This window comes from Cervus elaphus, chromosome 12 (assembly GCF_910594005.1).
Source record: "Cervus elaphus chromosome 12, mCerEla1.1, whole genome shotgun sequence".
NCBI classification, from domain to species: domain Eukaryota; kingdom Metazoa; phylum Chordata; class Mammalia; order Artiodactyla; family Cervidae; genus Cervus; species Cervus elaphus.
In genome coordinates, this window is record NC_057826.1 from 31392220 (window position 1) to 31413160 (window position 20941).

Consider the following 20941-nt stretch of genomic DNA (forward strand, 5'->3'; position numbering starts at 1 on the left):
GTCTATTTCCAGGATTCCTGCTATTAAATGAGAATACAGACTGTACATTCAGTTTTATTTAATAAAAGGAAATATTGTCCTTCATGTTCAAGTCTGTGAAACTTTATGTCTCTAAAATAAATATTCTATTTACATATCAATTATAAAGGCTTTTTAAAGCACATGGTGTGTATGTATATATATGCATATATATATATGGTGTGTATGACATAGATACTATAAAACACACGCATTTTGATGCTTATTTTTAACAAATCTTCAAACTATAGTTAGGCCTCACTTTTTAAATAGTCTACCTTTTCTTATTAAATTTACCATCCAAATATTTGAATTACTTCACTCATATCATTATACTCAACTCCAATTATTTCCTCCTACTTTCCCTGATTCTAATCGTATTTCACTACAGAACTTTCTTTATTCACTATTCTAATTCACATTGACTGTGAATGATCCTGTACCTATTTATGTTGAATCATAAAATTACCTCTCCCACTCACCAATCATTACTATTTTTGCAGTTATTTTTTCAACGGTTAATTTTCAGATGGGTGTCAGCCACTAGTTGGAAACAGCAGGCCACTTTTCTCAATTTTGCCTAGTAACTCAAATTTCTAGAAAATTTAGCACTGAAAAATAACTAGAGGAGAGCTTCTACACAAGTAAGTGTGTTATGCTGTTGCTGAGTTCAACTTCATTTTTTAGTAGTGCCTAAAAATTAGTAAATCCATTTGACAACAAAGAAATGGCCACTAAACATAGTTGGACATTACCATGATCTAGCTGGACTGCCTAATCTCTGGTTATTTTTAAGTCAGTTCAGTCCATACGTGTATAATGCATGAAAAAAAAAACAGTTTTCACTCAACAGCAAACAGGATGAACATTAAAAAGCCGAAATTTAATGTGATGTGGGGCAAGAATGAATTTTCCAAACTAGAATCGGGGTGCATGCCACTTATTCTAATACAATAACTTGGAAAAGAAAACTGTCTTAGATAAAGCTAACACACAGAAACATCTGCTAGTACTGTGCACCCATGTGTTTGTTAGCTTTCCCACATTGTACCTTTTTTAAAATGGAATTTTTGCTGTCGCTGTTTCCTCTTGTCCACTTCCTCCATTTTTCTCCAGCTCCCTTCCCTGCTGTCAACTGCAGGACCTTTCTTTTGACTGGGTGGCGCAGCCTTCTTTGAGGCCACTGTTTAGGGCACAAGTGCTATTAAAATGGTGCGACCAGTATATTCTCCAATTCCGAAAGGCGATACACATCATCTTCACAATGTGTCTCACCTTCATCAGACAAGAGGAATGGAAGTCCCAATAAGAAAACATTCCCTCAAACCTGAACCTCTAAGCAGGAACAGAGCACTGCTGCACCCCAGACAGGTGTTTCTGGAGAACAAACATAAGATAATGTACCTCTCTTGGCTTTTCTCTTCCTCTTCCTCTGAGTCTTTGTCAGAATCCTCCTGCTTTCTAATTTTCTTCTCCTTTTGCTTTGGTGTATTTTTTCTCCCCAGTAGTAGTTCGTTTTCCTTCTTCTCTGCAGTTTCATAGTCATCATCTACATCCTTATTTTCTGAATCATTATCTCTTAATTTGTCTTCTGTTTTTTCTTCTTCAATTTCCTTTTTAATAGAATTTGCATCGCGAGCAATTCTCCTTCGTCCCTAGTAGAGAGGATGAAAGTTTTAAAGTAACTATCACTACAAAGGGGAAAAAAAACATAGAAAAATGTTATCTTTTTCTTAAACCATCATGGCAATGACTAGTCATCTTTCTAGCTTGAGACATGATACTGATAACCTGTCAACTCCTGTGTACTTTTCACTTCCTCTCAAAGTAAAAAAAATCAACCCATGTAAATTACTTATGTCCAAATCTATTATGATCCTGGCTACATACTACATAGAAAAATAAAAATTTTCTGTGTTCATTATTTTATCTCATTTTAATATTTCTTGACTACAACAGAAGTTTTTAAAGAATTATCTGTCAATGATATAAGTTAATAATACAAAAAATAAATCAGTCCCTTAAGTTTTCAGAAGTTCTTTCATCTCTAACCCTATTATTTACTAAGATAAAATTTACATTATCACTGTATTTCAATGTGATTACATTTTATTACATTTTAAAAGAACTGAACTGTATTAATGGCCAAAAAGTGAGCTGATTTCTTTGAATCTGGAGAGCTCACTAGGCCAGTAGTAATTTGTTACCACCTCATGCTCAACTGACCAGGAAACTGTTGAGCCATTTCATTTATCTCCTAAATTCTCCTTCCAGTCAACTTCTGCACACTGGCAGAGTTCCCCTCTACTTGAAATAAAGGGAGGATTAAAGGAAAAAAAAGAGCCAACAACCTTGGGAGCACTAAAATATTTACAATTATTATCTCAGTATAACAAATGTTTTGCCTAGTTCCTGACTATGTACTATTTAAACATCAACAGTAGGGAAAAAAAAAAAAAGAACTTAAATTTAAGTTCCATGAGGGCAGGGTCTTTGTCTTACTCACTTCTGTAACCTCAGATCTAAACAGTGCCTGGCACATGGGCAGGTACTCTTTAAGAACTTGTAGGTAAATGAATGAAAGCATTTGTTATCCATACAATTTTAAATTTGTATAACTTGTACCTTTGTCTCAGAAATCTCATTTTTAGAAGTCTTCAGATATTTCATTTTAGAAGTATTCAGATAAATAAGGAGGACATTTTTACAAGTCTCTATATTTAGATAAATTTGGAGGACATTTTTACAAGTCTCTATATTTAGATAAATTTGGAGGACATTTTTACAAGTATATTTACTGCAGTACTTTCTGTAATCATAAAAAATTGGAGAAAATCTTGAGGAAGGTAAATTTATGGCACACAATACTCTGCAGATGTTTCACATAAGATGAGGAAGCTCTTTATGTAATGACAGGCAAGTATGTGCACAATGCATACAATGAGGTATTATTCAGTCTTAAAAAGGAAGGAAATTCTAATCCATACACGGATGAACCTTGAAGACCTTCTGCTGAATGAGATAAACCAGTCATAAAAGGACAAATACTATCTAATTCCACTTGTATGAGATATCCAGAGTAGTCAAATCCACAGTGCCATTAAGTAGACTGGTGGTGCCAGAGGCTGGGGAAGAGAAGAACGAGGAGTGACTGTTCAACAGGCAGAGTGTCAGTGTTCCAAGATGAAAAGAGTTCTGGAGACAGATGATGGTGATGGTTATAAAGTAATATGAACATAGTTAATGCCACTGAACTGTGCATGTAAAAATGGTTAAGATGACAAATGTCATATTTCTTTACCATAAAATTTAAAAATTAAGAAATGAAACAAAGCACTCTGGAGGTTTCATGAAATTCACCAGAAAGCGCCATTTACTAAGTAAATAAAAAATGGTTTCTGAGCAAATCAAAGAGATGACTTCACCTTGTCTTTTATTAAACAAAATTTCACTGAAAAATATGATGTATTACTACAATAACTGAACTCCTCTGACAATGTGGTAAATTTTTTTTTTCTACTTCTAAAATTTGATAAATCCTACTGTGTAGACATCATCAGACAATGATCAAAACAGTGGGTGACAATTCCTGACTTGAATTATATATTAATGGAGAGAAAGATAAAACCAGGATGCATGTGACTAGGAAAGAAGGCAGGGCATGAAAAACTGCCACAAGAGCTGTACAGTGAATTATGAAGTAAAGAAAAAGCAGAGATCCCACCTGGCTGAGGACACAGGTATTATAAACAGGAGATTCATTCACTCAACAATCTAGTAAGTCCTTAATATGTGCAAGGCACTATTCTAGATGCCCGGGATCTCTGAATGAATGGAATAACACTAATTCCTGATATTGTGGAGTGTGATTCTAGTCCAGAGTGTGGTAAAAGAAACAATAAATAATAAACAGAATAAATAAGTAAATTACAGATAGAGCAACATTAGAGGGATTGAACAGGATAGGGGCTTCCCAGGTGGCTCAATGGTAAAAGAATACACCTGTCAAAGGAGGAGATGCTGGTTTGATCCCTGGGTGGGGAAGATACCCTGGAGGAGGACATGGCAACCCACTCTAGTATGCTTGCCTGGAGAATCCCAAGGACAGAGAAGCCTGGTGGGCTACAGTCCATAGGGTCACAAAGAGTTGGACACGACTTAGTGACTAAGCAGACATGCTTGACCAGGATTTGTTTCAGTGAGGTGACACGTTAGCAAAAGACTCAAAGGAAGTGAATGTTTGAGACTGACCTCACTTGAGAATGGCTTGGACAGATATAAATAGAGAACAAGAGAAGGAATGGTTTTTAAGGTAAAAGAAATAATATGTGATATATTTAGAGAAAGGGCATGAGGCTAGCCTGGCTGAAGCATAACTAAATACTACAAAATAAACTAGGTTCATAGGAGTATTTTTGTATATATCTGAAATTGCCTGCATTAAAAAGACTAAAATAACGCTTAAAATAAACTAGATAAAATTAGTATTAAGTACTCACCCTTGGAGATTTTAATTCTACTTCTTCTCTTTCACTTTCACTGTTTGAATCAATATTTTCCTCAGGTTCACTCTTCACTTCTACCAAAGGCATTTCTTGATCTACTTTTGGTGCCTCTTCCATGGATTCTTCTAAGTCTTTTTTTTCCTCTTTTACTTTTGGTTCATGGTGGTGAATAGTTCTGAACTGAATATTTGCAGAACGGCAGTACTCCTCAAAACCATAGAGATACCTAAACAAACAATATTTCATTTTAAGAAATCTTAGTCATTATATTTAACTTGAGTACTATATATTAAACAAATATTTTTTGAAAAGTAAAACTCAAGCCTTTTAATACAAAGTACTTTTCCTGTTACTGGTTTCTTGGTGTTTTATGTAGGATAGTAGAAATACTGACCAGAAAATAAAATTTCTTTCCTGAAAAATCCGAGCTTGTGATAATGGAACACAGCTATCGTAGTTTTAATATGAAGGCTGTTCACTATAAAAGATACAATTCTATAATATGTAATTCAGACAATTAGAGATACTGCCTGTATCTCTAATTTTGAAAACAAAATCCAAAGATGAAAAATGGAGTAAAGCAGACTTGTTGCACTGAAATAACTTTCAATCACAGTATCCACTAACCTAAACCTTTTTATATACTTACTCTTATGTTCTTTGACTAATTTAACTGTTAACCAATTAAATGGAAAATATTCCTTGTGATTATGTATTCTTTGATGAATAAACTATACTACTTACTTTCTATAAGCAGTTTTTACATTGTAGGAAGCAGCTGAATTCAAAATAGGAATGCCAAGGTCCATATAAATTTGCTTCCATACAGCACCACTATCAATCTGGAAAATTAAGTTTTTATTTGTTAACGTTTGCAGCGGGAAATAATCTTTATACTAATATTCTATGTTCAATAAGAAAATGTGTTTATTACCTAAAGTACATATAACAGTGCAACACTAGACAATTTTAATTTTCATTACAGTTTTACTTACATTGTCACATCCACCTTGATGATAAACCAGTCTGAAGAGCTTGAAGAGGTTGAGATCTTTATAGCCCAAAACAGGTGGTTTGTTGATTGGAGTACCTTTTTAATATCGAAGAGCCGAAATACAATGTTAATTTCAATGGAAAATACTAAGTTGAAAACAAAGCTTCTCAATTTCTAATTTCCCAAATATCATTAATCAGAGGCATATATTTTAAAGATGCTCAAATTACGTAAGACAACAGAAAATATTCTCTATATTCTTTATACAGCATTGTGGTGATCTTTAGATTTATTATACTTCCAGAACTAGTAAAATCACCTCTCTAACTGCCACTGAATTTGGATAAAACTGAATCAAACCTTTGGCCTGCAAGGTGTAGCCAATAATGCTGCTGCTTCAAGAAGCCTGGGCAAAAACACACACAATGGAAAGGGCACATTTTAGGCCATGGTTTCATTTTTACTGCTTTAACACAAATGTTAAGACTGTTGGTAGTAATCTGAAGGATCATTTCTGAAGGCCACAAATGTCTAGGACCAGTGTATCTGAGGATTTCCAAGCACTGATGTAATGTCAAGAACTATGATTTATAAAGGCTCTATTTCTTCTAACTTTATTAGAAATCCTACTCTATTTAGATAGGAGCTAATCCAATATGTTTAATTTGTTGAGACCAAGGATCAGACTAGTTTACTTGCCACAAAAACAGCATTAGTAAAGAATGGGTATGTAGATTTACATTATGATTGTTCACTTTCTATTACTCAATTATTATTATAGTATTTTCTGGTTTTATAAGTCTCAAGGAGATAAAATTTAACTATATCACAACTACTTTTCCTCTACATTTGTACTCAAAATAGATAATAGTAGTTGTAGTATCCATTTGTACTCAAAATAGATACTAGTAGTACTAACAGTAGTAGTAGTAATAAAGTAGATGTCTTTATTTCCAATACTTAATTATTATTATTATCAGCTATAATTGATTCTTAGGCTTGAAATACAAATCCACATACCCATGCTTTAAGCAAAAATGATATATAAACAAAGAACATAAAACAGTTAAAAAAAAAAAAAAAAAGTCTACCTTTTGGGTTGGGGGGGACACGATGCTGCACTAGTTCCCAGATCAGGGACTGAACTTGGGCCCATGACAGCAAAAGCACCATGTCCTAAACATTGGACTGTCAGGGAATTCCTAGAAATGTCTACTTTTAAATAATAAGCATGAAAATACCTCTGTCTTCCATAAACTTATAAAGCTGTTGGAGGAAGTTGTCCCTCTCTTCAGGATCAGGTTCTTCCTCAGGCTGCAAAGGTAAAGCATAAATATAAATATATTGAACAATGAATAGAAGGAGGATATACTGTCCTCTTCTTTTTTGTTTTGTGAACCCCAAATTTTACTGAACCCAGAAAATACGCATTTTTTTCAAAATGTCAGATTTTAATTCATACTTTGATACAGCTAGTTTGACGCAACTGTCAATACACAGTCTCTACTCTTTACCCAATCTATCACTTGAAACTTCCCTTCAATAATCACCATGGGGACTAAGGTTAGCCATTTGGAAAAGGTTCTGGAATGAAGTGAGAGTGTTTTTACCTCTTTTTTTTTTTAAATCCTCAAAAAAATAAAAAATTTAAAAAATTAAAAATCCTCAAAATACCATGTGTTCCAAGTGAATATATTGATAGATGAGCATAATAATTACAAACATGTTTCTTTCAAGTAATCCACATACACTAAAATTTTGTTACTGTTGAATGAATATAAACTAGAGGCTGAAAAGTCACATGAAAAAGGTTATTTGTTTGGATAGCACAATGTTTTAAAGAAACTTAAATGAGCCACATAAATTTTGTTTTGTCTCAGACTCCACCAGTCCCTCTTGCTTCACAGTAGCCTGTTTTTCTCATTTGTCTCTCATGCATGGCCTCTGTAATTGACTTTGCGACCCCTTAAAATATAACAATGAACATTATTTCTTAGGGAAGAAAACTAAATACATAACTAAAATTTAGCTCTATGGAAAAAAAAGAAAAACGAATGGAAACATTCATGCAGAAACAACTATTCCTACAAATACCTATTTGTTATGTTTTACTAATTATAGAAACCTAATAATTTCTTCTTACACAGACAAATGGACTATGGGTTTTAATAAAATATTTCCCTTTCTGATAGACTACTTAAAAACTGATATTTGGGAAAATTCTTGAAGTTTAACAATACTATGGAGAAACAAAGAAAATATGGATATATATATTTCTTCCATATGAAACATCATAATTTACTTTCAGAGTACCACTATTTTTGTGTTCCAAAAGAATTCAAAGCCATGCTCAAAGCAAAGGCATGGTCAAGCAATAAACATTGAGAGCTCACAAGTTCAGAGAGTAATAAGCCCATTAAAGTCATGTATTTTCAAAAAAATTTTAATAGCTAATAATATGGCCAAGATCAATAAATATGTAGTTGATTAAAATATATTTTAAAAAATGATGCTATCTAGGTCAATTAAAATATATAATTTTAAAAAAGCATCAGGCAATCAAGGGAAAGGGAGTAAGATCTTTTAGTACAATCTTGTTTTTTCTTTTATTACATTAAGAATGATTTCTAACATTGGAGTAGTTTCACTTTAGTAAAATATAAAGAAACTTAAGTCAAAGTTCTAGTAAGCCTCAAAAGTTTAGCAATATACAGACTTTATAATCACTACAGAGTTAACAGAGGTGTTTACTACACTAAATGCTCAAACCAACAGGTGGCAATTTTTCCCCAAGTGAATTTAAAAATTTTGCTTTTGCAATTTTTTTAAAAATGTATTTCTCTTTGGCTGTACTAAGTTTTTGTTGCTACACAGGCTTTTCTCTAGTTGCAGCAAGTGGGGGCTACTCTCTAGCTGCAGTGCACGAGCTTCTCATCGCAGTGACTTCCGCTGCTGCAAAGCATGGGTCCTAGGGCGCACGGGCTTCAGCAGCCGTGGCACGTGGGCTCAGTAGTTGGGGCTCCCAGGCTCTGGAGCACGAAACTCTCAGTACTTGTGGGGTATGGGCTTAGTTGCTCCACAGTACGTGGGATCTTCCTGGATCAGGGACTGGACCCATGTCTCCTGCATTGGCAGATGGACTCTTCACCACTAAGCATCAGGGAAGCCCCCTTTGCAAGGTTATTAAAACAACTGCCAATGAGTAATCTGGCAGCCTATGAATTATTTCAGATATGAATTTTAAGGAATTCTGGTACGAGAAAAAACAAAAAAAACTTATACCAGACTGGCTGTATGCTTTGCCTCATAATCATAATAGTCTCTCCTCAGACTAATACCTCATTTTTAATATTTATCATCTTACAGAATTTAAAGAACACTGTTGTATCTAGTACATGTAAAAAGCAAAAACTTTTTTTAAAAAAGACACTGATTTGAAACTGGTTCTTCTAAAAGCAAGTAGATAAAATGAACCCATCAAATGCAAATTTGACATTTATTAAGGTTTTACCAAACATCTGATAAATTTTTAATGCTGAAGAATATAGCTTTATAGATAAAAAGTCATTAATTTAAATTCACTGGAATTGAAAGTTAGTGAATATCAAGAGTGCTTTATGTCCATGAGAAACCATGTCCCTAAAACTGTTAAGTTCAGAATGCAGTCATCAGGTGTAAAAACAAGATATAAATGAATAAAGAATTTATTAAAATTAAAAGCAACTGCCTGAGAGAAAATTTATTTCAATTAAAAAATATAAGATGAAAAAATATATATATATAAGATGAGGCTATAAACAAAGTTTTAAATTTACCTGATGGGTCTTTGTAAAAATCAAAATTGCTTAATCTATTAAGTAATTCTTACATAATCACTTTTTAAAAATTAGCTATCTTGTTAGTCACCTTGGAGTAAAATTGCATACGGTAGAAAAACAATGTCTCCAACTAGAAGACTCTGCCTTTGGGACTAGAATATTAGGGCTTGTGTTTGCTATCACAGTGTGCTTTCTCTGCTCACAGTATTCTCACACCTACAGGGTCTATCTCCTGGTCAGGAGCCAGAGGGTGTGCATCCCTCAAGGGTTTTGGAGTTGGAGTCGTAATAATGGGAGGTAAGACTACACTAGACTGCTGATGCGCCTTCTTCCCTTCATTTAGCCAAACATGTAAAGCTAACTATGCATCCAGTAAAATGTCAGCAAAAAAGAGTTAAGGATATAGAAGAGGCATGAATATGATCATAATTTCCAGAAACTTACAGTTTTAGTTAGTAGCAACAGACACTACCTAGTATTACAGGTGGCTGTGTATCTATCTGTTCGCTCAGTCACTCAGTTGTGTCCAACTCTTAGTGACCTTTTGGACTGTAGTGCGCCAGGCTACTCTACATGGGATTTTTCAGGCAAGAATCCTGGAGCAGGCTGCCATTTCCTCCTCCAGGATATCTTCCCAACCCAGGGATCAGACCGTCATCTCTCACACTGCAGGCGGATTCTTTACTGTGAGCCATCAGGGAAACCCTATCTACTATTATTTTATGAAATTTCCAACTTTGGATAGTATGTCTTCAAATGCAGCTCAAACATTTTTGATCATGATGAATCACAGACTTCTACCACAATTAAAATGAGAAGGCACTTTCGGCCTTCCACTTTTGGGCCTCAAGTCTGGCAGGAGGTGGAAAAATATAAAACCAGTCAATTCAACAAAATGTGACACGTGATGATATGGTTTGTTAGATGATATACGAGAATCAGAATTGGACACTGTGCGTAGATATGAGGTTTGAGAGAGCTAAATAAGAATTAGGTCAGAGTTATATTTTAAAAGTTCTCTGCCAAGAATGAGTTTGATGGATTGGAAGGGAAAGGGGAACTACTGTCACACTCTACAATGAGGAGAATCAATGCCTGAATTAGTCTTGCCACCTGATGATGGAAAGATGACCCCTCCCCCTGAAAGACAGAGAAAGAGAGCGCGTGGGAGAGTGAGAGAGAGGTGCTAATGCTAAGTTTGTTTGTACTCCTCCAAGTTTCAATGTGTTAAAATACTCAGTAAGTTCCATGAGGTTAAAGACAAGTTAATTTTAGTCACAATTTTATCATCAATGACTGCCATTTAGTTTTACTATTTTGTACCCTAAAATTAACTTATTCCAAGAGGAATCACGTTTTTATATTCTTTGTTTAAAAAAACCCACTTCAATGCAGCAGAGAATAGATTGGAGTAGGGAAAGCAGGGACAGATGTGGGAAGAACAAGTGGCTGTTGTAGCAGTCTAGCTAGGTGCAAGAGGAGAGTGGTTTGGACTAGGGCGACAGACTAGAAAGAGGCAAGAGTGAGGAGATTAAGGTGACTTTCATTTATTTAGCTTCAGTAATTGGGTGAATGCTGCTTCCATTCAAATGAATTAGGAACAAAGAGGGAAAGGACAGATTCTGGGGAAAAGATGAGTGCAGTCTTGCACATATTGAGTCTGAGGACTTACAAAATATGAAGAAATCCTCAGTGAAAGTTTAATAGAAATGTCTGGAGCTAAGAAGAGATATAAAAGGCAGAAACTAATATAAACTGTAAAGCAACTATACTCCAATAAAAATTAATTTTAAAAAGGACATGAGACATCTTTGATGCACATAAAGATTTGGAGTCAATACATCATTTAGTTAGGAAGTAAACTAGAAGTGAAAGAATTTGAGCAAACTCCATGCGTAGTGAAGGACAGAGGAGCCTGGCGTGCTGCAGTCCATGGGGTCGCAGAGTGGAACATGACTTACCAAGTGAACAACAACGAACAACAAAACAAGAAAAAAATGTAGCATCATGTATGTCAGGTGATTTAAGAAGGCAGGCAAGTCAAAGATGCTGAATACTACTAAGGAGTCAAATGAAATCATGACAAAAATTTGTTGGACTTAGCACAAAAATTTGTTGAACTTGGCACAAAAATTTGTTGGAGGTCACTAGTGACCTCAATAAAGTTGTTTTAGGTGTGGTGAAGTACAAGAGGCACTACAGGAAAACAGAACAGGGTATATAACTCTGAGCAATCTGGCCATAAGGTGGAGGGGTTGGTGGAAGGAGTCTGGGCAGTTTCCAGAAGGTTGGAAGAGATGTAAGCATGTTTTAAAAGGCTGATAAGAATACAACAGAAAGGAATAGATAAAAGATGCTGAGAAGAAAAGGGATATATCACAGTCTAAGACAAGGAAGAAGGGAATGAGATCCAGAGCATAAAAAGAGGCACTCATCTTATAGAAGAGGACAACATGTTATTAACTGTACATTAAGGAAAAAAGAGCAGGCAGGTATGGTTTAGAGCTGGCTCCCAATGTGAAGTTCCTAATCTCTTTCCTAAGTGATTGGAGTAGGGGTAGGGTTGTTGGCATACAGGAGATAAGGATTATAGAAACTGAGAACTGACTAATGGTGTTGAAGGCCCAAGGGAATTTGTTAATGATGAAATTTACAGTCCTATCATTCTTCTCTGTAATGTACACTTAAATAGGAAATTTCAAAAACCACGTATCATGCATGATACATTCATTATGTAGTAAAACACTATTTCATAATTTCAGAAAACAGTTTAACAACCACTTGCCTATAACAAATTAGTAATTTCCCCCACCCCATTTGAAAGAGTTCACTCATCTTACTTTCAGTCATCAAGCTGTGGTTCAGATGCTATTAAATCTAAGGCTTTAAAGTCAGTTATACTACCGTTAACTTTAAGACACATTTTTCTATAAATGCATAAAAATATAACAGTATTTGTGTGTACAAATGTGCAATCCTCATTAATCTGATTAGGTGATTCTAATTTGGTTAGAGTTTTATACTAACACTATGAAAAAAAGGTTTTGCTAAATACATTAGGTCACTTTTGCTTGCTCATTTAATAGGCTAAACTTTAGCAAATAAGTTATATTTGAATGCAAGCTAAAATTTCACTTATTTATTGAAAGTTGGCTTTGTAAGACTTGCTTAGAAATACTTAGTTGACAGCTGAAGTTATGAGATATACCTAAAATAGTAACATTACCTTTAAGTTTTTCTATCAATTTTATTGATTTAACAGTATTTTTCTGAGTTATCAAGCATTTACTATAGGTTTATACCTAAAGTGATCGCGAATGATCACTAACAAATGCCTTTAACGGTTGATCTAAAAAGGGCATAAACACACACAAATAACATTTAAGTATTCAAATTTCCATGAATTAAAAAAATCAGGCACTTATGATTTTTATAATAACGGAATATAATCCTAGGAATTAAAAGTAACTGATTTTTAGAAATTCAACAATTGGAAAAATGTGTACCAATACTTCTAAACAAAAAAGAGCATTTTTTATAAAAATTCACTAAATTCAAATTTTCATTACTAAGTATGAAAGCAGAGATTATTTTTGGGAGGTTCCAACATATAAGCCTACCTATAGCAAATCAAAAGGATAAAAGAGATAAGACTAGACAAATTCAGTCTTCGAAACAATCACCTATTTATTTTATTCTTAGACAACTGTCCTACATTGATCCAAAGTGAATATAAGTCAGGAGTAAATGAGTACCTGATATCATTGTTTGTGTTTACACTGACTTTTCAGTTTCAAAATTCAAAAGGAAATTCAGTAATATCTTTTCTAATATAAAAATGTCTTAACAAAAGACATTTTAGTAATACCCACAAAAATATTCTCCAGAATCTTTTTCCATATAATTATCAATGAGTTAAAGTCATCAATATAGATAGAAACTAACTTCCTATCAGACTCTCAAGTCTCTCCCTACTCAGTAACAGTATGAAATATGTATCTTGTACTCAAATCCTAAACCACTAATGCTCAGAAATTCAAAATAATATTAAGTAAAAAAGATGCTCCTCCATGGTAAATCTCAAATTTCCTTATTAAGACTGTTAGGGTACTCAAAGTATCAAATATAAAAACAATGTCCACTGCCCATTAGCACTGCAGAAGTGTCTAACACTTGTTTGATTCTACTGCATAAAATTTACAAACACCAAATGGCAGGCTAAAGTACTGTTATAGTGGTTATAAAAGCTCTTTTTTTAATCATTGTAAAGCAATTTTAAATCTTCATGAAGAGCATAGTATAGCTACATTTTGGAAGAATGGAATATAATGTAATGTAATATAACAGCCTAGCCTCACTCATGTAGTAAAGGCCTATAATGACTAAGCCAGGTAGGCCCTGGCTTATCAGATTTTAATTCCCTTTTATACCATACCCATTTTTTTCCTTTGCTAAATACAGGTTAAAATGCTATTCAGTTTTACAATACATCAAATTTTAAAAATTACTGTTCAAGACAGGTTAGAATGATTCAGCATCCAAATCTTAAATCCAAGAGCATGAAATGCAGCTGATTTTTTTTTTTTCCAAAGCAACCAAAACCTCACAAGAAAATCTACTTGTATAGCCACAGAAAATGAAGAAATTAGTTTCATTAGGCAATACAATAAAGCATATGCTAAGAAAATTAAAATATGAAAAATATTTTTAAATAATCATAATCAGTGACCACATTTTGTGATTTTGCTTTTTTTTTTTTAGTAGATGAAAAGCATCTTGGTTCATTTAATTTTAACAGGTTCATAATTTAAGTAATAGATTTTAAGAAGACATTCTCCTTACAAAGGTCCTTACCTTTTTAAATTTCTTTACTTACTACCTGCAAACAATAGGTAGCCTGCCTCTGCTCTTCAGTCTTTTTTACTAACATTCACTCACAGCTTAAATAAAAAACATTATGACCTTTATGAAATTAATAGCTATAATAAGAGCACTATTTACTACTTACTATTTTATGGCCATCATCTTTAACCTTACTACAAAGCCTTTTTAAAGCTCTTTGTTTAAAATTTCAGGGTTTTTTTGGGGAGGGGGGGCAGGGAGGGAGTAGGAAAAATGCATTTTGAAAGGGATACCAATTAAAAGTATTAACAAAAATAAAGAGACTAATGTATTTCAGTATTTTGCAATATAAGATCCTAACTTCAATGTTAAAAAAAAAAAGCAAACCCAGACTGCAACAGTTCACACCCTGAAAATGTGGCCTATTTACCCTGAAAACATATAATCTATAAATAAATACAGATAAAAATACAAAAATCACATTTAATATTCAGACTTTAAATCCTGAATTTTGCCAAACTGTCATTATCATTTTCACTTCAAAATCTATCTTATGTTTCAGAAAAATTGCCTTCATCCTCTAATATTCTAAAAATAGACTCCTACTGTCTCTTTTACATGAAACAATTACGCTTAGTTACGAGTCCTACCATATCAGCCACATCATCAATACCTAAAATTCTTATTTAACCTCATTTTTGGCAATCAAAATGGTAACATATATAAAAAAATCTTACCTATATGCTGCATTTTCTTTCACATGCAAAATGGTTAGATTCCCCTTCTACTTAATCAGTACAGTGTCTGAACATCTTTCAGTCTGACTTGCAAATATTTGCTTTCCCTCTTAGGGCATAGCATCCGCAGGGTTATACAGCACTACTTACATTCTCTTCCACATAAAAATCAGACATTACATGAAAGGAAAAGAAAGACAGCCCATTTCAAAGCATCTGGCAAACCTCCATTGGCAACCTGCCAAGCCTCTGCAAAACCTTCCTGTCTTTCCGAGCATGCTCACTTAAAACCAGCAGCACGTTACTATGGCAACTCTGTAGGCAGCCTGTAAGTATGAACCGCCATTCTGATTTCAGAGTGCAAAAAACCAAATACTGCAGGGGAAGTAAAAGGAAAGAAATACCGTATACTCTATATCACACACAAGTATATTCATTTTGCTTTATAAATTCATATTTGTGTATGCTAAAAAGAAACGAGCACTCCACATTTTCCAAACAAATATTTTTGATGCTCAAATAGGTCTTCTTTTTCAGTAAACTCATTCTCTTTGTCTGCCACAAGCCCCTTTACCACAAAACAGCCAAAAATATACTGAATAGTTTATACCACTTAGCAAAACATTGCTGAACAAATAGCAATATTCATGTAAGCAATTATGTGGAGCTTCATGAGCGATTTCCTACAATTACATATACATTCTCAAGAACACAGTGATATTACAAAGAAAACCATTAACACTTATAAAACAGAATCTAAATCTTCTCTATTATTTATCCAACTGCCAAACAAAATACTCTTTCAGTTTAGATAGGATTCTTTTAATCCCCATTATCCTTGAGATACTGTGAAATGTCTAAAAGAGTTGAGATTTCAAAGTTCAGACAAACCAGACCTGGGTTCAAATCTCTGTTCTCCACATTTGAGCTGTGCCATCTGGGGAAAGTTACTTAACCTTTCTGACTCTCATTTTTCTCTTTAAAGTAGAATAGTAACAGTTACTCCATCTAGCAGTAATTTAAATGAGTTAACTAACACATGGAATATACCTAAAAGTTACATTGTCTTCCTCCTTGGTTATTTGGAAAAGATGTTAATAAATGCACTTGTTGCTCATTTAACCTGAAAAGTTCTTCTATGTAATCCCTTGTGTGTCTGTTAAGTCGCTTCAGTTGTGTCCAACTCTGTGTGACCCTATGGACTGTAGCCTTCCAGGCTCCCCTGTCCATGGGATTCTCTAGGCAAGAATACTGGAGTGGGTTGCCGTGCCCTTCCCCAGGGGATCTTCCTAACCCAGGCATTGAACCCATGTCTCTTGTCTCCTGCATTGGCAGGCAGGTTCTTTACCACTAGCGCCACCTGCGGAGCCCCTGTAATCTCTTACCCTCTAAAAATTAGCTCTGATTTGCCTACTAAGCTGAAAGCCATAAAGATCCTCCTTCTCCAAATAAAGCTGAGCTAGAAAAAGACAGCAAGAAATAAACAATCTAACCACAGGGAAAATATATGAAGGTATTATTTTTATAGAGTATTAAACTGTTTCTATATGTTGCAAACATGAAATGTCACCTACCATCTCTTCTTCTTCCTTTTTGGCCTCCTTTTCCTTCTCTTCATCATTTTCTTCAGCTGGGCCATCTTCATCATCACTACTGGATGATTCAAGGATTTCACTTATATCCATTTTCCAATTATCAGGAACAACTCTAGTTTTTAAGAAGATGCTTGCTTTCTGCAGCCCTAAAAGTAAAAATGTATTTCAGCATTTGTTATGCAATTAGCAGCATAGAATAGAAAGCCAAGACATTCAGAGTCAGAAGATTTGGATTCGAATTCAGCTATTACTTCTAAAATGATACAGTAAATCTAAATATATTTCTTAAGTTACAGTATTATGTTAATGTTTTTCTCTAAAGAATACTGTCAGAAATGTTCATGGTAAAACACAAAAAGTATTATAGGTCAAATGCTTTATCTAGACACTAAAAAAGGCATCAAAGAACAGATATCAACTCAAACAGCTCAAATGGTGCCAGAAAATATTGTCTTTAGTCACTAAATTTGCCATTTAGAGTGTCATACCATGAAATAATAGACTGAGTCATCCTTATTTTACCTGGTTTAGCAGAGAGCTCAGATTCAGGCAGATTGAGAATGTCTACTTCCTTGATATCCTTTCTTGCTATAGAATAACTATAATTATAGAGAAGAATAAATGGGAGGGAAACCATTATTAAATAAGAATTATCACTTAAATAGTCATGTTAACACCTAGAAAATATAAATCTCAAAATCAAAATTACTTTACCTATAAATTATTTTAAAAAGACCATGTATATACTAATTCTTAAAAAAAATGGCAAGAGGTAATATAGGCAAAGCTAGTATCTTAATTCTAAAGATGCACATACTCAAAGTACACTAATTTGAGAGTCTCACATTTCTAACATTTCTATTTATGCAAACTTCTTGCACACAGAATGGGGTGTCCTTCCTTATACTATTTTGATCTTTCATATTTCTCAAATTTACTATGCCATTTAGTAAGAAAAATTCAATAGAAGGTAATACTAAAATATTTTATCTTTGTAAAATACATTATGATATCAAATTTTTCACAGAGAATCACAACTCAATAAACAGATAATTCTACAGTTTTTTAGAAAAAAAGCAAAGTTGAGGTTAAGGAAGGCTTCTAAAAAATCTGACTTTTTTAAAATTAAATTTTATTGGAGTTCAAAATATGACTTTTAATCAGAAAACAGTCAAAATAATTATTCTAGTAATATAAATCCCATTAAAAGTAAAGGTCATTTTTCATAATATGAAATGGTACACATGATAAAAATATAGAATTCTTACAATTAGGGAGAAAATCAATACATTTAAAAACTTTAAAAATATTATTCTCACATATTATTCAGTTTTATATAAAAATTTCAAGTAAAAAATAACCTACATTATAAAAAATGAAAAGATCTTAGGTAATAACTTCTCAGGTTCATAAAATGATTAAACTTTCAAACACAAAGTCCTGGTTTTCATTTTTTTCCTCCCAATGTTACACTATTAAGTGATTCATTACTCACAATTTAGAATCGATAAATGACCGAATTAAACACTGGTCTTTTTTCACTGTGATATCATCATTACAACTGGGAGATATTACCTGAAATATAAAATAAGAACATATTCACCATTATTTTCTCTGCTCAAAGAAAGAATGTATTTTCTAAAATAATAATCCTGGATGCCCTAATTTCTTAAAAGGATTGTATTTGACAAGAAATATGCACACTGTCAATAATAAATTACTTACAATCAATTTGTAAGTTTTCTTTAGCATATTGGTTTTCTATATATTTAATTTATACTAATTAAATAATTAATTAATTACCAGTCCATCCTAAAGGAAATCAGTCCTGAGTATTCAAGGGAAGGACTGATGTTGAAGCTGAAACTCCAATACTTTGGCCACCTGTTGCAAAGAACTGACTCATTTGAAAAGACCCTGATGCTGGGAAAAATTGAAGGCGGGAGGAGAAGGGGACGACAGAGGGTGAGATGGGTGGATGGCATCACTGACTCCATGGACATGAGTTTGAGTACACTCCGGGAGTTGGTGATGGACAGGGAGGCCTGGAGTGCCGCTGTCCATGGGGTTGCAGAGAGTTGTACATGACTGAGCAACTGAACTGAAATATTTAATTTACCCAGCCATTATATTATAAAATGAATAATTAATGAAATATAAATCATAATGTGACCACTTTAAAAATATCAGGATTTATTCTAAGCCAAATAATAATTCATTTATTGTTTAAAACACAGAATGTATGAGCTATAATGAAAATAAGGCATATTGTAATTTTTTAAAATAAATTTGAATCAGGATCTATTTTGAAATCTGGCTGTTTAAAATAAGCACCTAAGTTCCCATTTGTACCAAGGAATGCACAATTGTTAGTAATTAAACAGATCAGAGAAAAATCTGAGTAATGAACTTTCAAAGTTTTTAACATTTAAAAATAACAAAAGTCTTAACATTAGTAACTAACCAATCTATTTTTCTACAGCTTAGTATTAAAAAAAATTAAAGTCTAATAAATTGCTGAAATGTACCTGCTCAACATTAGCCCCTCTGTGATCTAGCACCAACCACAGAACGTTATGCAAGATGGAAATGTTCTCCGTCTGCACTGACCAATACAGAAGCAATGAATCACATGGGGGTGAGCACCTTAAATGTGGCCAGTACAACTGAGAGACTAAAGTTTTTATTCTATTTAATATTTATTTAGTTAACAGTTTAAACTTAAATAGCCACATAGGACTCATGGCTATCATATTAAACAGTGTATCTCCAGACAATTAAAAAGTCTTGGAAGGTATATCAGCTGTCTTAATATCAGATGGTATTAAATGTTTCTTTGTTTGGTGTTGGAAATTATTAGACTAATAATATAGTCAGCTTTCAAGGAGCTAACACTGAAATGGAGGGGTAAATACAAAAAGATACACAAGAAGAATATAACCGAGGAGAGGGACACTAGGCATAAGATAAAATAAAAACAACTAGGAGGAAGATCCAAATTATCTTCTGCCCTTGATCCAAATTATCTTCCCAGTCTCATTTCCTATTATGCCCCTATTCACATCTAATATTTGGCCAAAATGGATTCCCAGTGCACAGTTTCGTGTTACTTCTTTCCTGTTATTTCTTATTCTGCTTCTTCTAAGAAAATCCTCTAGTGAACTTTTCTGCTGACTAACTTTAAATCCTTCAAGTCTCAGCTCAAAAGCACCAGCTTCATGAAGGCTTTTTTTTTGGATTTCTTTCAAATAAATGCAAGGTCTCAGGACAAGAAGTCCTAATATTGAATGCAAACTATCTTATATTACAGTTACTTGAATTATCCTTGCATTATACTAAAATCATCAACTGTAAGACTGACTCTTACTCATCTTTTTTCACCTCAGAAATGATAAGCCTGTTGAGTAATGGCATTTATTATTTTTTTAAAATCTCTTGGCAAATTATGATGAGTATTCTGAATCCAAGCCCACTTACTTGTCAGCCTGTACAACTGAAAGGTTCAAAGGACTTTCAGACTTTCCCTATATAAAGTGCATGTACTACATAGGAAATGAGTCATGTATTTACATGCACATAGAAACCTTAAAAAAAAAAAATGCCCTCCGTTTCTTAAAGGAGCCTAATCTAATCTGGGACATATTTTATGCAAAAATTATTATTAGAGATATAAGTGATATCAAAACACAGAGATGAAGGGAGCATACTTATGTTGAAGTAGTTAGGAGAGAATTTGCAGAAAAGGTTAGGACTTGAGCTGAACCTTGAGACATATTTAAGAGGAGAGGAGAAGGAAGAGGAGAAACAGGAGATAGGTATTACCAAGTTTATTGATTCTTCTTGTGAAGTAATTCTCTTGCCCATACCTTCTCATTCCTTCCCCAAGTAAGCAAATATTAGTTTTCTCTACCAACCTACCCAAGATTTGCTATTTCTAAAGCCAAGGTGTAGCCTTCCTTTCCCTAATACTCTTTGTCCTATTTTCTTGTCTACATCAAGTTTTAAAAATTACTATATAATATTTAACTACAACATTACCTTTAAGATGTGTACAGTAAACTCCATGAGGGCAACGCATTACAAGTCTCGTACATCTTTATTTTCTAAGGTGCTTTAAGAAAAGCTGAACTCACTGCAAATCCTCAGTAAATACCAATTGATTTAAGGGGTAAAGGACTGGAGGAGTGAAGGGTCTTATACAGGGAGCAGTTAAGAAAGAGCCTTAAGTAGACAGCTTACAGTGAAAATGGGAAACAAACTAAGAACTAGGGATGACCTCAGATGTCCATCTAAAGAATGCAAAACTGATCCTAATGGAAGTCAGTGCAGGGTTCTTTTCTTTGGAGAATGGGGCTATCATGAATAACCAGTATTGTAAAATTTCTCTAAAAAAAGTTACTTCTAGAAAATTAGTTTGTATTTAGTGAAGAAG

At 33.7% G+C, this 20941-nt stretch overlaps 1 protein-coding gene across 3 annotated transcripts in view; it reads right to left on the minus strand.

Moving 5' to 3' along the window:
- The window catches only part of ARID4A (AT-rich interaction domain 4A), a 58532-nt gene that overhangs the window by 20979 nt on the left and 16612 nt on the right, over positions 1-20941 (minus strand). For all 3 annotated transcript variants that reach the window (XM_043919343.1, XM_043919341.1, XM_043919342.1), the window contains exons 9-16: positions 18005-18084; positions 17032-17108; positions 16489-16655; positions 6759-6831; positions 5519-5613; positions 5268-5365; positions 4518-4749; positions 1423-1673 (exon numbers count right to left, since the gene is read on the minus strand). In XM_043919343.1, coding sequence (XP_043775278.1) covers positions 1423-1673; positions 4518-4749; positions 5268-5365; positions 5519-5613; positions 6759-6831; positions 16489-16655; positions 17032-17108; positions 18005-18084 — 1073 coding nt within the window. The remainder of the gene's footprint in view (positions 1-1422; positions 1674-4517; positions 4750-5267; positions 5366-5518; positions 5614-6758; positions 6832-16488; positions 16656-17031; positions 17109-18004; positions 18085-20941) is intronic.